The sequence below is a fragment of the Sander vitreus genome, chromosome 9, assembly GCF_031162955.1.
Source record: "Sander vitreus isolate 19-12246 chromosome 9, sanVit1, whole genome shotgun sequence".
NCBI classification, from domain to species: domain Eukaryota; kingdom Metazoa; phylum Chordata; class Actinopteri; order Perciformes; family Percidae; genus Sander; species Sander vitreus.
Genome location: NC_135863.1, coordinates 14,071,781 through 14,092,623, shown reverse-complemented (window position 1 = coordinate 14,092,623; position 20,843 = coordinate 14,071,781). Strand labels below are relative to the sequence as shown.

At 40.2% G+C, this 20,843-nt stretch overlaps 1 protein-coding gene across 2 annotated transcripts in view; it reads left to right on the top strand.

The window, feature by feature from the left end:
- Positions 1–19,508, top strand: part of atp13a3 (ATPase 13A3) — a 40,954-nt gene extending 21,446 nt beyond the window's left edge. Inside the window, exons 5-34 of one of the 2 annotated variants that reach the window (XM_078258836.1) lie at positions 632–856; positions 1,429–1,499; positions 1,807–1,890; positions 3,019–3,088; positions 4,399–4,533; positions 4,677–4,749; positions 5,547–5,678; positions 5,830–6,012; positions 6,518–6,675; positions 7,265–7,453; positions 7,731–7,792; positions 8,422–8,572; positions 9,308–9,427; positions 9,799–9,816; positions 10,040–10,193; positions 10,447–10,567; positions 10,883–11,007; positions 11,649–11,809; positions 12,455–12,583; positions 12,736–12,815; positions 13,029–13,071; positions 14,125–14,234; positions 14,394–14,490; positions 14,584–14,656; positions 14,818–14,995; positions 15,505–15,683; positions 15,791–15,879; positions 16,128–16,208; positions 17,003–17,095; positions 18,124–19,508. In XM_078258836.1, coding sequence (XP_078114962.1) covers positions 632–856; positions 1,429–1,499; positions 1,807–1,890; positions 3,019–3,088; positions 4,399–4,533; positions 4,677–4,749; positions 5,547–5,678; positions 5,830–6,012; positions 6,518–6,675; positions 7,265–7,453; positions 7,731–7,792; positions 8,422–8,572; positions 9,308–9,427; positions 9,799–9,816; positions 10,040–10,193; positions 10,447–10,567; positions 10,883–11,007; positions 11,649–11,809; positions 12,455–12,583; positions 12,736–12,815; positions 13,029–13,071; positions 14,125–14,234; positions 14,394–14,490; positions 14,584–14,656; positions 14,818–14,995; positions 15,505–15,683; positions 15,791–15,879; positions 16,128–16,208; positions 17,003–17,095; positions 18,124–18,321 — 3,582 coding nt within the window. In that variant the 3' untranslated portion in view covers positions 18,322–19,508. The remainder of the gene's footprint in view (positions 1–631; positions 857–1,428; positions 1,500–1,806; positions 1,891–3,018; positions 3,089–4,398; positions 4,534–4,676; positions 4,750–5,546; positions 5,679–5,829; positions 6,013–6,517; positions 6,676–7,264; positions 7,454–7,730; positions 7,793–8,421; positions 8,573–9,307; positions 9,428–9,798; positions 9,817–10,039; positions 10,194–10,446; positions 10,568–10,882; positions 11,008–11,648; positions 11,810–12,454; positions 12,584–12,735; positions 12,816–13,028; positions 13,072–14,124; positions 14,235–14,393; positions 14,491–14,583; positions 14,657–14,817; positions 14,996–15,504; positions 15,684–15,790; positions 15,880–16,127; positions 16,209–17,002; positions 17,096–18,123) is intronic. The other variant, XM_078258837.1, reaches the window with a different exon arrangement.
- Positions 19,509–20,843: the final 1,335 nt, after the last annotated feature.

The following is a 20,843-nucleotide window of genomic DNA, read 5'->3' as shown; positions in this document are numbered from 1 at the left end:
AGGAGAGTCAAGTCCAAATCCTGTAAGGCACAGCTTGACGTATACTATAGGCAAAAATGGAAAATAGAAACCTCAAGCTCTTGAGCTTTTAAAACTGTGAATACAACCAATATGTTGTAATGTTACTGTAAATACATTTAGTGTGTGTGTGTGTGTGTGTGTGTGTGTGTGTGTGTGTGTGTGTGAGAGACCATCTGCGCATTAATCCATTTATGTGGCTGTTGAATTTTAAATAACCTCATTAGGGTTAAAGCATTAGGAGCACCCTTCAAGTGTAAGCATTTTGTTACTGCTCACTTCTTAGTGAGTAGGGTTAGGAAGGGTAAAGCAGGGTCTGAAAATAACACCTGCAAAGCACCAAATGCATAAGGGCCATATGCTATATATATATATATATATATATATATATATATATATATATATATATATATATATATATATATATATATATATATATATATATATATATCTGGCCTTCTAATGTTTTTACACAGGCTTCCTTGACAGAAATGTACTAAAGACAGCAGTATAAGTGTTAAGATTAGTTAATAATGAAGGAGGGTTATGGGGTTAATGAGTGAAGGTCCCTCAAAGTCCAGTACTACAGCTTTGTGTGCATTTGTTTGACTAGGACGAGTTCCGGCGCTGGTTCCTGGCCAGGGTGCGAGTGATGCTGGCCCCAGGGAGTAATCCCTTCCACAGCCTGGAGACCCAGACCACCTCCCCTTCCTCCCCTTCCTCTCCCTCCTGTCCCTTCTCCTCCCTTTCTCTTGCCAACGGACATACCCCCCACCCCTCTGATGGCGGCCACGCTCAGGAGCTCATCAGAAGATATGCTGACTACCAGCCCACACAGGTAGGCACCTGTCTCCACAATATACTGTATTTCACACACACACACACACACACACACACACACACACACACACACACACACACACACACACACACACACACACACACACACACAGAATGCACCAACTGGCAACCACCTATCAGTGTTTTGTTTCCAAAGTTGATAGCAGGGTTGCCATGTTTGAATGTGTAGTTACACTCCATACTTACGTTATGATAGTGATATCACAGATTGTTAAAGATATGTTACATAAAACTAAATTCTGCCTTTGCCCCTCTCTTTCGTTTAGGCACAGAGACACATGCACTCATTAGCCTTGCTGTCCCTGTGGGCACCGTCTATTAACCATGTTAATAACAAGGCCCTGTCCTAACAAAAAACTCAACAATACAAATTCATTTCCTCCAATTATTCAAATTGACGTTATTGGAATTATAGATGTTGCACTTTGTGAAAATGCTCGTCAGTTTCCTTTTAAATGTACTTTGTTTCTTGCCTTTTAAGCATGTGGACAACAATACAGCAATGCTGACATGACTTTCTCTGCCCCTCCCCTATTGTATTTCCCTCAGATTCGCTATTTTACCTTCCATAGCACAAAGTTTTATTGGAACGACGGGTTGCAGAACTTTGACGTTTTTACGTGAGCATTCTTTGATTATCTCCAGAAATTGTGTGGGCTATTTTTATACCAGTTTGCAGGCACTTCTGCTGCAGAAAACCCCTCCCTTTCAGGAAGCTGAATTGGTTAAGGGTTTTATTTGGCAGTATGTGTACAGTAATACACAACTGTAATGATAACTAACTCATAAGAGCTGTAATGTAAAATGAAAAAAAACAAGCCTTTGCATTTACAACTGTATTCAGTGTTACACTAACGTTGCTAGCACGGTTATGTGTAATCAAAAGTGTTGACTTGTCTTCTGCTTTGACTGATATTTCCCCTACAGCGGTCTGGATGATCTGCAGGTCAGCTGTTCCACCCTCCACTCAGAGCACAGTGCAGGCCTGACCAGGAACCAGCAGGAGTACAGGTAACATCTTACCTGTTTGAAGGACAGGTCACAGTGCTTTAGACAGCCAGACAGGAGAAGGGTACAGTTTTTTTTCTGACCGATAGCTGACCCTCGTTCACCGATCATTAACCGTTAAACAACAAGCAGTCAATGGAGTCCCAGTTCACCCGTCCTGGTGGCTCGGACATACTTTCCGCATTCTGTGGACAGCTGATGACTTGTAGCGGTTGCTCTGCCACGTTGTTCCGTGCATTGTCGTGGGCACATGCAGCCACTTTCCTGGAACAACTTGCACAGCTGACAGAAGTCCACAGCGGTCGGCGGCGTGAGCCTGTCTCCACCACATCCACAAGGTTGTCAGCTGTGTGTCTGCCTGGCATACTCTGTGTGTAGGACAGCCGATTTAACCCGCTAGTCCACATTGGTAAAGTGGCATGTGTCAAGTAGCTCTTTGCTGTGAGTGCCAACAAGCTAACTAGCAGTTAAGAAATAGATTTTATAGCCTATTTTTCATTTACAGTGCACAATGTTTTAATAACTTTTTTATTTTTGTTTTTAGCTGATTATTATATATATATATATATATATATAATAATTAAAATAATATATATATAATTTTAATTATATATTAATTGGTAAAAATTCTTATTGTCTGTTAACGATTAAACTGTTAACATCCCTAGTAACTGCAGTTTATTATTATTGTTATTATTGTACAGAGCCTGGATATATATCCATATATTTAAATGGGAGGAGGAACTAATCAGAGAAATCTGGTATTTTTTTTAAATGAAAACTGGTACTGACACACTAGGCAGACTAAGAAGAACTAGTGGTGACAAAGGCCGACTGTGGCATCCCCTTATGTCGCCTGTGTCTTGGCCAAAAAGTTACACTTGCTAACTAGCGCACAAGTTTTGCGCCTGTGTGAGAGGAAATAACGCCATGCCAGAAGACGGCAGTAATCCATTCGTCATGCCATTCAAATTAGCTGTTTTTATTATACATCTACGGAAGCACTGGTGTGTAACCACTTTAACCTTTTAATGGTATATTGTTGCATCTCTGCTATTGTGGGTGTGGGTGTGGGTGTGTGTGGATCTGGTTCACACTTGGCTCATGGATATTTCTTTTACCTCTTCCCAGGAGACTGTTCTTCGGAGTGAATGAAATTGCAGTGAAAGTGCCTTCTGTTTTCAAGCTGCTTATCAAAGAGGTAGGGCCCAGTTTGCATTAACACAGGCAGCATTTTCTTTAACTCAGAGTTTGAATTGTCCCTGAATGAAAGACACCTTGTCAACTTGTGTGCTCGTCCATTACAGGTTGCATACTTGTGAAGTTCAGTTTCAGTTCAGTTCCTGCAAAAGCAAACAGTCCAACCAACCCTAATGGCGTTTTTCCATTACATGGACTCGACTCGACTCTACTCGCCTTTTTTGGTTTTCCATTACGAAAAAAGAGTCCCTGCTAACAGGTACTTTTTTTTTTAGTATCACCTTCGTCGAGGTTCCAAGCGAGCTGAGGCGATACCAAAAGGTGACGTGAAAAGCTGCTGACTACCTATTGGTCAGAGAGAATCGTCACTAATCACTGCGTCATCATTGCTAGCGACAGACGGGGGTGTCCTGAACAAACCCGGCATTTTTAAATAGTTTAGCCAGCGGCGTTTTTTTTTTGCTGCCTCCAGCTTTTTTTGAAACAAAATTTGTCTTCTGGCTGTAGTAACAGCCACATGCCGAGAGTCAAAAACAACACACCTTCGACGTTCTGTGTGTGTGTGTCGCGTTAGGTCACGGCAGTGTCCTGCGGTGTCGCTATGACGACCAGACACGCTCGCCTCAGGCATGAGGCAGTACTAAATCTGCAATGGAAAAAGGAGGACGGGGCACCGCGGTCGAACCGAGTAGAGTCGAGCAGGTACCATGTAATGGAAAAAACGCCATAACTAATCTACAGTATCTAACTTTTACTCTTTCACAGCTAGTAGACATAGAGACCTTTCCAGTTATGTGCATACTTATTAAGGAAGCTATTTGGGATATCTACTTACTGTATTTCTACAAGAGGAATGTATGTACAATATGTTTGAGGTCTGTTGGTAAATACTACACTAATACCCCCCTGCAGACCAACACAGTGATGTGAGTCACAGCTCACGTTCATTACCCAATGGGTAACATTACCCAATGGGCTAGTCCCACGCTGCCTCTTTGGTACTATTATTTAACACTTAGTTTGTGGTATCTTATCCCTACACTGAAAATCTGAAACACTGCTAAACTACCTGCACATGCAAAAACCAATATATCTCAAGCTACATAAATACCTACATCTTGTAAATGGGAATTATGTGGACATATGGGAACTTGATCATTTGTATTTATCAGATTTTCCCCCTCAATGTCCTGGAAGCATCTTGGTCATGTCCTGAAGTAAACCTCTCTGTTTGTAAATTCATTGTAGTTTTGTCTTCATTTTCTCACCTCTGCATTTGCCACACTAATCTCTCTCTGTCTCCTTCTGCAGGTACTCAACCCTTTCTACATCTTCCAGCTCTTCAGCGTGATCCTGTGGAGTGCTGATGAGTATTACTATTATGCTGTGGCCATTCTTTTCATGTCGGTCATATCCATAGCTACCTCTCTGTACACCATCAAAAAGGTGAGCTCCACAAAACGTTGAGACTCTTTATCAATCCAGAGACATTTATCTGACCTCATAGTTATGGCAAGACCTAGTTAAATGGAATTGGAAGAGAAAATTCCTGTTTCTCATCTATTTCTATCTATCTTTGTTTCTTCCAGCAATACGTCATGCTTCACGATATGGTGGCAACTCACAGTGTTGTCCGTGTGTCTGTATGCCGAGCCAGCAATGGTTTGTCAATTTATTTATTTTTATTTATTTTTTGCAGATGGCCTCTGTCAAGTCATTTTAATAGTAGTACACAGCATGGTTTATTCTATTCCTGCTTCTGATGAGTCCTTTCCAAACCAAACCTGTGTGTGCCTTCTGTGCTTGGCCAAACTCAATTACACAGTCAGCCTGCTTTGGCTGTCCTCCACATGGCTGCTAGAGTGGAACAATGCAGACTTAGAGAGAGTGTGTATGTTAGACAGCAGGAATAACGTGTATACATTTAAAAGCACTCTTTAATAGTTCTGCATATGCTTTTGTATGTCTGAACTCCTTTTTAAAATAGGTGATTATGTCTGCAGAGGTGATGCATGAGCATTGGCAGTGTCATCAGACGTCTTATAGCCAATTAAAGTTAATTCCATCAGTTGGCCAAAGGACAAAATTAAACTCATGCTCAAAATGAGTTAGAAACATTGCCGTGGAAGTTTGTACACCGTTTATACTTTTCTTTATGCATCCATTTGCTGCACAGACCCCTGCTTGTGATCCCTCAGGTTTTTTCTTGCTGCCTAGAGAGGCGTGAGTAATGAGAGATGTGCTGAACAAGACTCTGGGGCTCTGACACACAGTATATCTCCTTTCTTACCCCCACATCCACCATCTGCTACTGTTGGCTCATTTACACACTTTTCACCTTTCTTCATACTCATCATTTTCTGTCTTCTATTTTGTTATCCACACTGCACTCCACCTGTCTGTATTTAATGCACACGTTTACCTTCTCCACTCCTCCATTGCACCCCCCTTCCTGGCAGAAATTGAAGAGATTTTGTCTACTGATCTGGTGCCGGGCGATGTGATGGTCATCCCCAGCAATGGGACCATCATGCCATGTGACGCCGTGCTGGTCAGCGGCACCTGCATCGTCAATGAAAGCATGCTCACAGGTTAGAGGCGACATCTGAAAATTTAAGTTGAACGAGAGAGAGACTCTTGGAATATTTGTACATGCGCGACTGGAGAAGACTCCAAACTGCAAAATGCTTTTCCTGTAAATCTCCCAGCAGCTGGTCCTAATATCAGTCTCTGCCCCATCAGGCGAGAGTGTTCCTGTGACAAAGACCAACCTCCCAAACCCATTGCCTGGGGAGAGTGGGGAGGAGGCTGACAGTGCCTATAACACAGAGGAGCATAAGAGATACACACTCTTCTGTGGCACCCACGTCATCCAGACCCGCTTCTACACAGGCGAACTGGTCAAGGCTGTGGTGGTCCGCACAGGTAGGTGTGTGTGTGTGTGTCTGGGGATATGTATTTAGAAGTGGTAGTGTTTGAAAGATCTGTAAATTGGTGTAAATGTCTTTGAGTTTTAAGTTTTACTGAGAGACACGACTTACTATATGAGAATTATATCTATGATGTAATCCTCCTGACATGCTGACCCGATGTGTAATGACCTCAGTCTCTTGCTGGAGATGCTACTTCCATAGAGTGAGCTGTACTTAATGAAGTTGACTGAAATACAAGGGTTTGTAACAGACTTACAATAAAAAGACTGTTCTCTAAAGACACAGAAATCCCAGGTTCTACTGCTGCTCATTACAAGAGAAACGCAGCATTTCAGAGGTCTGACATATAGCTTTCATTCAGGAAGCCATCACATTACTTGCTTTGCAGTTTAATCCTTGTTCATCACAGTTCAGAGAGACCTGATCTGAAAGGAGTGTAAGGTCAAATATTTAAAAACGTTCCACTCAGAACTTTTCACAACAACTTCTTCACGCAGGTTTCAGCACAGCCAAAGGCCAGCTGGTGCGCTCCATACTTTACCCAAAACCTACCGACTTCAAGCTGTACCGTGATGCCTACCTCTTCCTGTTGTGTCTGGTGGCTGTGGCTGGAATTGGCTTTGTCTACTCCATCGTCCTCAGCATCCTGAACAAGGTAATCTTGGAGGTGACGAGCAGATTTAACAAATGCCAATGTTCTGATTTTGAGTTACATGGGTTCAGACTTTCAGAAGTAAAGGGTAGGTGAAAATTAGTTATTTCGCTTTTCCTTCCCTTGGTGCAACATTGTGCAAAAGCTTTTTTAACAACAAACAGCATTTCTGAATCCCAGTGTGCTGCAGAACATGAACTGTTTGAGACATTAGTTTTTCCTTCTCTGTAACGCTTGTTGTACAATTGCAGGGTTGTTGTGAGATTGTCAACGGATTTAGAGGATCAGTCATTTGAGTTCTTGCTCTGGATTTGTTGTTAAAATGAACAATCAGAGGAAAAACATGCTCCGGAGAGACTGTACCACACTGTTCAGTTTTAAAAGTGGCTCTTGACAGCTTATGTTGGGAAATGTGACAAATAGACTCTCAAACCAGGATTTTAGCTGCCCCTTCAACCAATGAGTGAGCGTAAACTGAGAATCATTACCAGTTTAAGAAGTGCTGATTTATCGCTGTAGAGGTGGTGATCAAAGACAAGTGATTATCAAACATACAAAGGTTTCCTGACTTTTTTTCTTTCTGCCTGCCCAGGTGCCAGCTAAGACCATCATCATAGAGTCCCTGGACATTATCACCATCACTGTGCCACCAGCGCTGCCAGCCGCCATGACAGCTGGCATTGTGTACGCCCAGCGACGCCTCAAACACCTTGGCATTTTCTGCATCAGCCCACAGAGGATCAATATCTGCGGACAAATCAACCTGGTCTGCTTCGACAAAGTGAGTACTAGTTGTTGGTATGACTGCTGTTTTTGCAGCGCAAGTAGGCACTTACCTTGCATATCACTGAAGAAGAGAAGTTTTAATTAAAGACTCTATTGTCTGGAGTCCAACAAGAAAGTACACACCTGAAACAAACAAAATATAAAGTAATATACACACAGTGATATGAATAGTAATAGGAGGTAATATTTTTAGTAATTGGATTTCAGAAATTGGATTTGATTTGATTCAATCAAACTCTGCTTCTAAAGTTCTGCTTTCTTTCTGAGTGCAGACTGGAACTCTGACAGAAGATGGGTTAGACCTGTGGGGAGTCCAGAGGGTTGAGAATGGCAGGTAAGCTGGTCTGTACTCTAATGTAATGTATCAAACGTGGAACTTCCACTGTTTCAATGCATTTCCGCTGCATCCCAAAGAAATCTCAGGCCATTGTGTTAGTTAGCCATTGCTGTGCTTGTATTACTTTGCCGATTACCTGGTGGAAAGGGTTTGGAAAGTACTGGTATATCTTTTTCTGAAGGTCTCATTACCCTCATTTCTATTTCCTCCAAATGCTAAAATCTTACTGATGATGAATTGGGATGATTGTGTTGTGATTGTTATTCAGATACCAGAAGATATCAACAAAATCTTCAACCAACCAGTGTCCACTTATCAAATTTGTTATTCTGTGTACAGTAATACAGGTGTTTGTCAGATATTGTAATGTGCAGAAATATTGAGTGATGGTTATTTATTTCCCTACATTAAGACTAGTAGTTATTGATTATGAGGTTATGTTTAGAAAAATGATGTGCATATTTCTTAGGCAAGAATTAATGGTATAAATCTAGACATTGTGGTGCAATGCTACTATATACTAGTTTTTTTTATACATGTCATTGAAATTCATTGCTTATGGAATCATTTTTATTCTCATCATGTTAATATCACATAAAAAATAACTGTTTGTTTTGCCTCTCTAGTTTCCACCTGTCAGAGGAAAATGCATACAAGGAAAATCTCGTCAAGTCCCAGTTTGTGGCTTGTATGGCCACCTGCCACACTCTTACTAAAATAGAGGGCCAGCTGTCTGGAGACCCGCTGGACCTCAAAATGTTTGAGGCTACAGGCTGGGTGAGTTGTTCTGTATCTAACCAAATGCATTATGTTGGTCAGGGAAGCCCAGTGGGGAAAGTTATTAGTCAGACCACCCTTAATGAAAATGAAAGAATTCTAAAGAATCTAAAATAAATGTATTATGTAAAATATTTTTACCAGGGCTGTTAATCGATTACAGTATTTAATATTAATCGATTGATTGAATGATTTGTCCATAGTTAACTCGCGAGTACATGTAAATACCTTTAGTCTTATCGAGAGAACTATCTGGAAGGGCTTTGAAACTAAACTTGTCATTCAAAAGACCGTTTTCTTTATCCAGTTCTGCTCGAGGTTTGTTTCTTTTTTTTGGGGGGGTTTCACGGATCACAGATCACATTCTCTATGAACACCTTCAGCACACCACAGGATGTGCTAACTCTGCTGCGGCGAGCCAGATGGTGGGTTTGGTGATCCCCTTTATCACGGAGCACTTTAGCTTTCTGCTAGCCATCCACAACGTTACTGCTGCATTGCTTCCTGATTTTCGAAACTAAGGAGCAAAAAGGTCCAAATCACAGAACACGCTTGCATTAATCGTGCATCAAAAAACTAAATGGTGGCGTTTACAGGAATTTACGTTAACTCGTTATTACTTTATTCATTTTTGACAGCCCTAATATTTTTTTTTGCACATTCTTAATATATCTTACTGTTGTTGCAGCAAAATTTTTCTGAACCTTATTTTTCTCTAAATTTTTGCCTGCCCAGATCCTGGAGGAGGCCACTGAGGAGGAAACATCTCTTCACAACCGTATCATGCCCACTGTGGTTCGACCCCCAAAACAGCTGTTGCCCCCAGAGCCTGCCGTATCACCAGAGCAGGACATGGTATGAACTTCAACCCAGTCATTCAGCAAGATAACCACAGGTCCTCAAAGTCTGAAAAATGTCCAAAATCAGATCTTTTCAGTACAAACATTGACATTGAAATACATACAGATTTATCAATATAATGATATTAATAAAATATTAGAGCTGGAGTGCAGTTTTTGGGCATTGTATATTCTTGTACATTATTTGACTTTTTTATAGTACCATTTTAGTATATTGGCTATATTTAAAACCAACATATTACTGTGCCTTGATGCAACATAAATGGACCCTACCACCCTAGCATAACAATAGCAACATTAGTAATACTGACAGTGACTGGTTTATTTGTTTTACCATGACCCACTCTGCTCTTTTTCTCATTCTAGGAACTGTATGAGCTCTCGGTAAGTAGCCTTCTTCCTTTTTGAAAATATACTCATCAAATTCCTCTTTTTCCAGCCGAATGAACATTTCAGATTTTAAAGAGCCGTAAAATTGAGCATAAATAGTGGGCTTCTATTTACTAATGTTTGCCAGTTAATGTAAAAGTCTTGACAGTCTCCTTGACATGAATGATGAAGACTGTTATCTGTTTTTGTGTGTGTCTGTGTGGGTGTGCATGTGCAGTCCGCGTATGAGATAGGTATTGTGCGCCAGTTTCCCTTTTCCTCAGCACTCCAGAGGATGTGTGTGGTGGCTCGTCTGCTGGGGGAGAAACGTATGGATGCCTACATGAAGGGGGCGCCAGAGGTGGTGGCTAGTCTCTGCAAGAAAGAGACAGGTGAAATGTCTAGTAACTGTAACTACAGTGGCTATGGTCGTGAACAGCACGAAAAGAAAAAAGTATTATTCTTAAGGATACACAATACATTAGTGGATGACACATTATTGGCCGATAACTACGATAATTAGATTATTGTCATTGTTCCGATAATGGAATTTCAGTCGATAATTATATCCGGTTGCAGAGTAGGGAACCACTGAAAACCCAGCCCTGAATGTGGATTTCAATGTCTCTGTCTGTGTCTTTGCAGTGCCAGAAAACTTTGCAGAGATTTTGGAGGGCTACACCAAGCAGGGTTTCAGGGTCATTGCTCTGGCTCATCGTCGACTTGAATCCAAACTCACTTGGCACAAAGTCCAGAACATCAACAGGTAGCGTACTGCATATTGTTAAAATGGTTGCCTTTGAACTTCATTTTAAACCTATCCAGAGAACTCAGAAGCTTTTTTTCCCCCATAAGTTTAGTTTCTGTCACCCTGCATTCCTCTAGTCTATGACATATAAATAAATAAATAAATAAATAACATTAGGTGAAGGGGATCTTGTGTCAAATAAAAATCCTTTGTGTATTCAAAATGTAAAAAAGTAATTTACTGGGAGCAAATGTATGCGAGTCCCTCTTGTATTTTAGGTATTTTGATCTTGGCACATAAGTACAAATGTGTACTTATTTTTCTTTAAATTAGGGATCACATAGAGGCAAACATGGAGTTCCTGGGTCTGATCATCATGCAAAACAAGCTGAAGGCAGAAACCCCAGCGGTGCTGCAGGACCTCCACCGAGCCAGCATCCGCACTGTCATGGTTACTGGTGAGACCATGCACACATACACGCATTTACACAGCTTTTAACTAAACCACTAATGGCATCAATATATGGCCATTAAGTAGAACAAACAAACACACAGACATACAGTCCACATGACACACTATCTTCAATTCATGCCTCTCTCTGTGTGTAGTTGCTTAAAGCTCATGTATTGATGCAACACAGGCAGCATAATGAGTTTGGTAATCTGCATATTGGCCCTCAAAAGATTGAATCCCTCTGGTATTTACTCAACTGTACCTTTTAATCTCATCTAATAACTTTTCTAGGCTTCTCAGTGTAACTGGCACAAACTAACTCCAATATCTGCCAGAGGATTGTTTTTACTTCCTTGCTTGGCTTTCACCTTATCATCTGTCTACCCATACTAGATACATACTAATATGGGTTGTTGAGCAATGGATCAGAGAAAATCTTTATAATGCATGTGTATTTGTGAGAAAGGTAGAGGATAATATGGAAGAACAGAGTAAAATTAAACAAAGAACAATTTTTTTGTCTAAGCTTGACACTGTATTAACATCCACTGCCCATATATAATACAAGCTGCCCATCATAAAAGAAGTAATGAATTTTCAGTGGGGGAAAAAAAAGGAAATGTGTGCTGTATATTAACATTCCAGGTGACAACATGCTGACCGCCATCTCTGTGGCCCGGGACTGTGGAATGATTCCTCCCAAAGACACAGTCATCATTGCTGATGCCCTCCCTCCCCATGATGGACAAGCCGCTAAAATCACCTGGAGATACGCCGAGAAGCCCAGCAAGACATCTCACCTGGAGGTGAGGCAATGGGGCGAATGCTTACACAAATACTCGCACAAACACAAAACTCACAGAAAGAGCAACCAATGAAAAGGCTTGCACAATCAGACACAATAAAACGTTGCATGTAGGCAACCACACTTGTGTTTAACTGTCTTTGAAACCAGTTGTGTAAAATCTTTGAGGTCAGTTGGCTGCTCTTGACGACCACCTATTTAGTGGGAGGGACCACTATTTTCCTTCCATTTCCTCTTATTGTCGGTCAAAGTAAGAGCCAAGCAAAATGTAACATATTTGTAGGTAGCTTGATTCAGCAACTCGTATGTTGTATCTCTTACTATGTTGTCTTCAAAGGTGTGCTGCTCATCAGTGACATCTATTCCAAAGTCCAACGCACATATTGGTTTTGAGTGATATCAATTATGAAGCACTTGGTATAATAATAATTTACTGATAAGATTAGTACACAAAGGTTTTTTTACACTTAAATGTTCTGGTTTAAACTGCCAATAATCTATGACCTTTGCAAAAAAAAATGTAATTCTTAATTGTTATTAACAGTCTGAGAAGTTGGTTCAACTCTAAAGTTATTGAGGCAACCTTACAGTATATTGGTATCTTTTAATGTTTTGGCTCTAATCCATGCTTGCATTACTTCAACAGGAAGTGAACATCAGTCTGGAGGAAGTGTGCCATGTAGATGAGCCCAAAACACAAGAGCTGTACCACTTTGCTATGAACGGAAAATCGTTTGCTGTCATCTCCGAGCATTTCCCTGATATGCTTCAAAAGGTATGAGGCCTTTTAAATGAGAGTGGACACCACTGCAACTTTTTCTGTAACCGGAGTAGAAATGTTAAAGTTGCTCCTACTGCTCTTTGGGTACAATTCTCTCCATGATACCTAATGTGTGTGTTGATATGATCCTGTGTTCTGCCTTGAAGCTGGTGCTGCATGGGACAGTGTTTGCCAGAATGGCCCCAGACCAGAAAACCCAGCTAATTGAGGCGCTGCAGGGTGTAGAGTAAGTATTAATGCTGAACACACGTAGCGATGAACAATTACAAATTACAAGTCGTCCAAAGTTTATTGAAGTATTACATCCACAATATATGACTACTTGTCACTGAGAGTGTGTTAAATAACCAACAGCTCTACTGCTGTTGGTAGCCATCAGTTCATATTAAATAAATATATATAGAGCACCGAGTCACTGCTCTTCTTTATTTGCTCACAGCTACTTTGTGGGGATGTGTGGAGACGGAGCAAACGACTGTGGGGTATGTACATCCACTCAAAAAGTAATTATCAGTGTGACAATAACAGGTCAATGGACATTAATTGATTGCAGTCTGGACTAGGGCTGCCTGATTAATCTAATTGCAATCGCGACGTGACTCTGTGCGATTACATAACCGCAAAAATTGTGCGATTTAAGGAAACAAAAAGGTGTGCTGTTTGTGTGACACTCTGTCTGCACTGCAGTTTCCACGTTGTATAACACCCGTCACTTTACTGACAGTTTTAACAACAGATGAAGCCACCGTGTCTTAAGAAGCTTAGTGTTTACTATTAACTCACTTTACATTGTTTTTGCGATCTTTTTTTCCTCTCGCTTTTCTCTCACACAACCGCTACGCAAAGTCCGACACTGCTCACGGGCGCACTCTTCTTTCGCTTCACCAGTCAGTCACTGACGTCACTCACTCGCCTGCCATTCACTAATGTCTGGTTTATGCTTCTGTGTTGAATCTACGTTAAATCTGCCCTCTGAATTATGCTTCACCATGGATGTATTAAGCGCGCCCTTCGTAACAACTTCCACAAAAGATGCACCATGACCCGTCAGTCTGTTAAGGCAGTAGCGCGTATGTCATGTATGGTCACGGGAGTATCAGACGTGTAGAGGGGTTCAAAACATGTAGACGAGAAGAAGAGGTTGTACAAAATATACTTTGTAACTTAATCACTAGTTATTATATTGCACCCATCTTGAGTGTCATCATTAATAAGGGCATATAAAATGTATGATCTTAATAAGAATTTGTATTTTTGTTATTTAATTTAAGTAATTAAGTTATTTGAAAAAGTATTACACATCTTTGTTTATGTATTTCTTCTTATGCTCGTTTAACTTTGTATGTTCATGTTAAAAAAAATACACATTTCAAAATTTTAGTAACTTATTTTCTGCATTTTCCTTGATAGTCAAGTAAACTCATGATACCATTATATCATAATCGCAGTATTGTAAATCGCAATGTAACTTTTTCTGCAAATTGTGCAGCCCTAGTCTGGACATACTTTATATTTCTCACTTTCCTCATGCACAGGCTCTAAAGAGGGCTCATGGGGGCATCTCTCTGTCAGAGCTCGAGGCCTCAGTAGCCTCTCCCTTCACCTCCAGGACCCCCAACATCTCCTGTGTCCCCAGCCTCATCAGGTTTCTCTTTCCTTCTTTATATTTGTGTGCCCCACAATACATTCATGGTACTTTAAAATGGCTTTTTTTTATGTCCATTTCTGTTTTTATGGCTACATGACATAAAGTTACTTTAAATGTTGGATGGAGAGATGAGACAGTGTTTGTTTGCTTTTATAGGGAGGGGCGTGCTGCTCTCATCACCTCCTTCTGTGTGTTCAAGTTCATGGCCCTCTACAGCATCATCCAGTACATCAGTGTCACTCTCCTTTACTCTGTACGTAATGCTGCTTCCACCATAAATATTAGCTAAGGAATTAATGGGAAATCCAGTCTCTGACCTGCGCTGTCTGTTGTTTTTGTTTCTTAGATCCTCAGCAACCTTGGAGACTTCCAGTTCCTCTTCATCGATATTGCCATCATCCTCCTTATTGTCTTTACTAGTAAGTACAAGAACAGTAGCAAGGATAAGGTGAAATGTTTTTTTTACCATGCGTTATGTGTTTTTATTTTTCTTAACCTATATCTTTACTTGCTTCCTCTTCTCCCCACCCACAATGTCTGTTTTCTGCCCATCTTCATCATTTTCCCTGCTCCTCTTTAGTGAGTCTGAATCCAGCGTGGAAAGAACTGGTGTCACGTCGTCCCCCATCAGGTCTGATCTCAGGGCCGCTGCTGTTCTCTGTGCTAACCCAGATCCTCATCTGCTTGGGCTTCCAGACCATTACGTTCCTTTGGGTCCGACAGCAATCCTGGTACACAGTTTGGACACCACTTACAGAGTGAGCACCTGCTGTCATTGTCGATGTACCTCAGCCAAACAAAAATAACATTACAACATATTTGTTAACTAGATATGATTTGTGAATAATCACATATCATGATTTAGTGGCCTTCAGGGTTCAGATGGGAGGCGGTAGGGCCGCAATATGACAATTCTTGCACGAGTAGTAGCCTAGCTGAGCAGGCCACGGAGCTCCGCGCCATTGTCGGGTTTGCCCATTCTGTGCTACTGTTGAAATGTGGTGGACTCTGTGGAAGAGGACCCACTCCCTATGTAGATACGAAGGGCTCATTCTAAGCAAACAAAAATAACGATTCTTAGTTTCAGATGATTATTCACTAATGAAAAAATAGTTATGAATTTTATATTCAATTTCTACCAATATAACCCCCTTAATCCTACACACTGCTCCTTTAAATAATTGCCATGTGCACATATTACTGTATTTTGACTACAGACTGAAAATGTTATTTGATTGTTCTTGAATTGAACTCTCCTCTCACCCAGTGCCTGCATCCTGTCATCACGTGTTAATGTGTCTGACCACAACGACACAGAAGTGGACGACCACAACATCCAAAACTACGAAAACACCAGTCTCTTTTATGTCTCCTCCTTCCAGTATCTTGTTGTTGCCGTCGTTTTCTCAAAGGGCAAACCCTTCAGGCAGCCTAGCTACAAGAATTGTAAGAAACCTGCTTCTCAATAAATCGGTCCTAAAATAGTTATCAAGTTACTTTTATAGGTTATAAAATTGTTTGTGTGTGTTTGTGCTTGTGTTTTCTCTCCCCAGGGCCTTTTGTGCTGTCTGCCCTGAGTTTGTATGTTTTTCTGCTTTTCCTCCTGTTCCATCCTGTCAAAAGTATTGACACGTTTTTAGAGGTAAGAAAACTTCAAACACAAGAAGCATACCGCTTTACTCGGCTCTGGTGTAGACTGCAGCTTATTTTATTGAGGTTTTTTTGTTTACAATACTCTTGTTATATTTTGATATAATATAAAGTCCCAGTCTGTAATTTCATTAAGATGTGCCCAACTGAAGTGTTACAGATACATGAAGCCTTAAACGAAGGCTGTCTTGCTAATAATCTCTAAAGGTCAGCGTTGTATCTCTTTCTCTCTCTGTACAGATTGTTTGTGTTCCGTTTGAATGGAGGGTAAAACTCTTCCTCATCATCTTAGTCAATGCTGCTGCTTCTGTTTTGGTGGAGGTAAGACACACACTTCAACACATGGTAACAGTAGATGTTTTTCTCATGCTCAGCTTTTGTTTTTTTCATGCAGTGTACTCATCTTTGTCTCATTTAGCTGGGCAGCAGGATCGATCTTGTGTTGTGAGAAGAATTTATGTTTTTAAATGAAAATGTTCTTTTCTTTAAAGTGACGAGACAAACTACAGTATCTGTTATTGTTAACACTAAAAGTATGTGAATGTTTTATTGGTGAAATGTTAACATTTGTTGGGCTTTTGGAAATCATCAAAGCAGCATACTTTTGGGTGGATGGGTGCTCTTTAAGAAAATAATGTATTGCTGTACCACTGCATGATAATAGATAGTTCATGCTGGCTTGCCACACAGTGTATCACTATGCCTCTGCCTTCTTTTAGATGACTGCCCTTGCATACATGCACTGCTTAGCAGACACCATAGATGATGCTGCTTCCTAAACTTCCAGTGCAAATTCCTTAATCGTTTTAAGTTAATTAAAATAAAATGCCAAAATGATTTTGCCCATAATTAAAAACTTTTAGCAGTTTTGCAGTATTTTGAGACAGTAGTTTCCATACACTCTCTTCCTACTAATTTGTTTAACCTCACATGTAATTATTTATGCACAACTTGATGGAAGAAAATAGTTGCCACACATATTACTTAAAGCTTTAATACATTGTGGCTCTGCAAAAACAATTGAAGACCTCTATGCAAAAAACAATGCAGTACTTATGTGAAATCAAGTTAGCATCTCTGTAATTCTTACCCCTGCCCACTACGCTATTTCATAGACCTTCATCCTTGACATCGTCTTATGGAAGCTTGTGTTCAGCCGAGACAAACAGGGCAGCTTTGGCGTCACTCCTGTCGCTCCGACACCACAGGTTGGGAAAATCTGACACATTTTTCTTTAGCCCTTTCATTTTCCTCTTGTGTGGTGTTCCCTCTTCTTTCTCTAATGTTTCTCTGACGGAGCGCACCTTTCTATTCTAACTTCTAACCAACACATGCATGTGCTCTCCTTCTGGTGTCCCTCTGATGGGCCTTCTGTTCAGGACTTGATAACAGTTGCAGTTTCACTCCAAACCATTCTGTTCTCCAGCTCTGTTTTGAGATAAGCTTCATAACTGCTCTTAAAGACAAGTAATTCACTAAATAATATTCTTGTTTAGGCTAAAAGCTATTTTGAAATTTGGAGCTACTGGTGGTCACTTTTAAACACGTTTAAATTGAGATAGATGGGTTTTAGACTGGGAAGTAATTTAGTTTATTTTGAAGCTTGATGATCAAGTGAATGAGTAATGCTCTCACCTCCTTTAGAAACCACCATAGAACCACCTTGGCTTTTACCACCTTTAGCAAGGTTATAAAGATCCTACTAAGCTATGTTTGCTGCACTAGTTTCCCTATTAAGTCCTAGATAATCCTATGTCTTTCAACTCTGTCAGTGGTTCATATCAAGAATATTTCAAATTGAAGCAAGCTAGCCGTAAATGTCTTTATGGAGAAATGTTTGAATCCATTTATCTGCTGTGGAATCCTTTTTGTTTGTTTGATCTTTGACTCCATCAGCTTGTTTTTAGGGAGTGGGCTCAGTCTTGAAGGTGTCTATAAACTATTATCATACTGCATTTTGTTTTTGAATGACTTGCATGCATGGATTATTGTTGCAATTTACCAGTGTAAAAATATGTGCCTACATTTCATTCAAAAGGCTCCTCCAGTTTTATATTTTGCATGCAACAGTTATATTAGCTTGTCACAGTCAGATTTGAATTGGTCAGTAATAGTGTTTTAGAAAACCTGAACAAAATATGACACCAATTTGTGGAACCTTTCATCCCTTTATTTCCTCCTTTCTCTGGTATCTTTATTTTATTTTTGTTTATTTTTGGGGTTGTCGTATTTTCAGGGTGCCATTGACCTGCGAGCGTACAAGTGTCTATCCCGGCTGTGTTGCCCAAGCAAGATGGCACCCAAGGCTCGCTACATGCATCTGGCCCAGGAGCTCAGTGTGGACCCCGACTGGCCTCCAAAGCCAACCACCACCACTGAAGCCAAGTCCCTTCCAGAAAATGGCTCCTCCTATCAAATAATGACCAACTCCTAGCACCCCCCACAGCCCCTCACAGTAAAAAAAAAAAATCTATCCCTTTCATATAGGAGACATGCTAGCATTTGACATGTGTTCATTGAATGCCGATCCAAATGAACTGTCACAGGATTATTGCTTGTCATTACAGTTCACAGAGACTTGCGTCAAATACTGTAGTTCTAGAGATGTTGCAAAATCCTTAGGATTGCACATTAAAGTTAAGTTTCAGTTTTCTCAGCACTCTCTCTGGCACAACCACTCGCACGCTCTCAGGTCTCTCTTGCTCGTCTTAAATATTATATAAATATCAATAATTCCAAAATCCTAATTGTAATGTTTGTTCACCAAAGCTGAGCAGCATTCAACCCAGGCTTGGGGGAGGGGTGATAAGCTATCTTCTGACATTCATGTGCTATCAGAATTGTCATGTAATAGCGTCTTCAGATTTCATTAGCAACCACAGTACAAGATGTCAATTTTAGACAAAGAGTAAAATTGCAGAATATCATGTCTGAGCCTTTCAGAATGATCACTGACAAAAAATAGAATGCGGAGAAAGGAAGAAACCGATGCTAACCTAGAAGAGGGGTTGTACTTTGGGCATCTAGTATGACCCACTGTTACTTAAACTGCGAGTAAGATAATTGGTCGAAAAAGAGAGTGTGGACGAGTTTAAGTAAGAGGGTGAAAGAAAGAAGTTTCAATGATTTGATCGTTTAGTTTTTAAAAGCAGCAGCAAGTCCAATCTATGTTCATGTTTCTGAGCAGCCACCACCTTACTTTTAGGACATTACACAGTTAGTAACCTGTTTTACAGGTCTACCCTGTTGTAGGTGATGCAGGCTCTGATTGCTACCATGTAGTGGTCTTAAAGTGGTTTTATACAGTTGATAAACATATATAAATATATAGTCATTTTAATGAGCTAGCATTACCACCTGGCAAGCACTCATTGAATTTATTGAAAAGATAGCCCCTTGAGATCTAGCATCTCATTTTCAAGGGGGTCCTATTTGAGAGCATGGAATCATAACCAAAAAAAAGCTTTAAAGCTTACCATTGAATGAAATTACTCACTTGAGAAACCAGTAATTAAATAGTATTTTAAGCAAACTGCACGTTGTAGGAGAATCTTGAAACAGCTTCAATCAACTTGTTCAGTTGCACACTCCAGGCAGAAGCTCACAAGTAAATGTAAATAATAATAATAATAATATAGTAAATTGGGCATTTACAGATTTTCTAAGATTTTGAAACTGCACAATAAGTGTGAAACTTTTCAAGTTTTTTCAAAGCTGATGGGACACAGAGTATTTGTAAATCTGCTGTCAGCACCGTAATGTTGCATGGCCAATCTTACTGTTGTTCCTGGCCACTTTTCAGTTAAACCCTTGGAAATAAAAATCGCAAGCCTTAATTACAAAATACAGTACATTATACATCAGATTGATGATTGAAATTACAAATTGATGAACAGCAGAAAGTAATCTAAGGTTGCATTTTCCTCATAATTTGGCCAAAAGTTTCACACACAGTCAAACATTGCGGCTTGTAAAAAGTAAAGGACTTAAAGAGAAGAGCGAGGGAGACAGATGTGCTCATCTTCCCTCAACCGCAGGCTGGGACCTGTGGCAGGATCTTCATTGTGTTTGTCAGAGTTTACCTTTTTAGGGTTTTTAATAAAGATGTTATGAAGAAAAGGAAAAACAGAAAAAAACCCTGACAAAAAGATTAATTTCATCTCCGCTTTTTTAGGAATGCTACTGCATTCATTGGTCTGTCCGTGCACCAACCGGTCAACAACACTTCATAACAGGATACCTCAGCTGTATTTATCTTAACATAGCATGCTAACACACAAAATGTTAGCATGTACGTGTTAGCATACCATGCTAACAAGTCTGATAGGGAACATCACAGCCTTTTCCTCTGGCGCTCCCCTCAGGCCAAACATTTGCCCCACTAGTGGTAAAGATCCAACAACAGCAAACGTGTCTCTACAGTACTTTTCATCCATCAAATTATGTTTTCTAGTGTGTAATGAGCTTTACACCCTAATGGGCCTCTAGCGTGGCTATACATGTTTCATTTTTTGTTTTTGCATCTATGATCATGGCCTGTCAGCATTAGACAGGTGACTGAAAACATACCAACACTTGCATAAAGCCAGCTCCCTATCTTCATGTTCTGAAGACTTGATGGTTGCAATACTAGAAATATTACTACAAATACAGCATCACTGTAGAATTAAGAAACATTCTCTGTATGAAAAAAACCCGCTGGTTATCGTGGACAGTTAATTGAATGCATGAGATCATACAAATCAAATCATCCTACATTTACAAACTCGTGTCAGATTGGCTCCAGAAAGCCAGCAGCACTACTTACATTTATTTTTCTTTAAAAACAAGATTTCTTCCTATGGAAGACGTGATGAAAGCATGATAATAAATTAAGGCAAGGCATTGTGCATCTCATCAGCTCGCTGCACATTCAAAACATCCATGCAGCAACACATGCTGCATATGATGGATGCC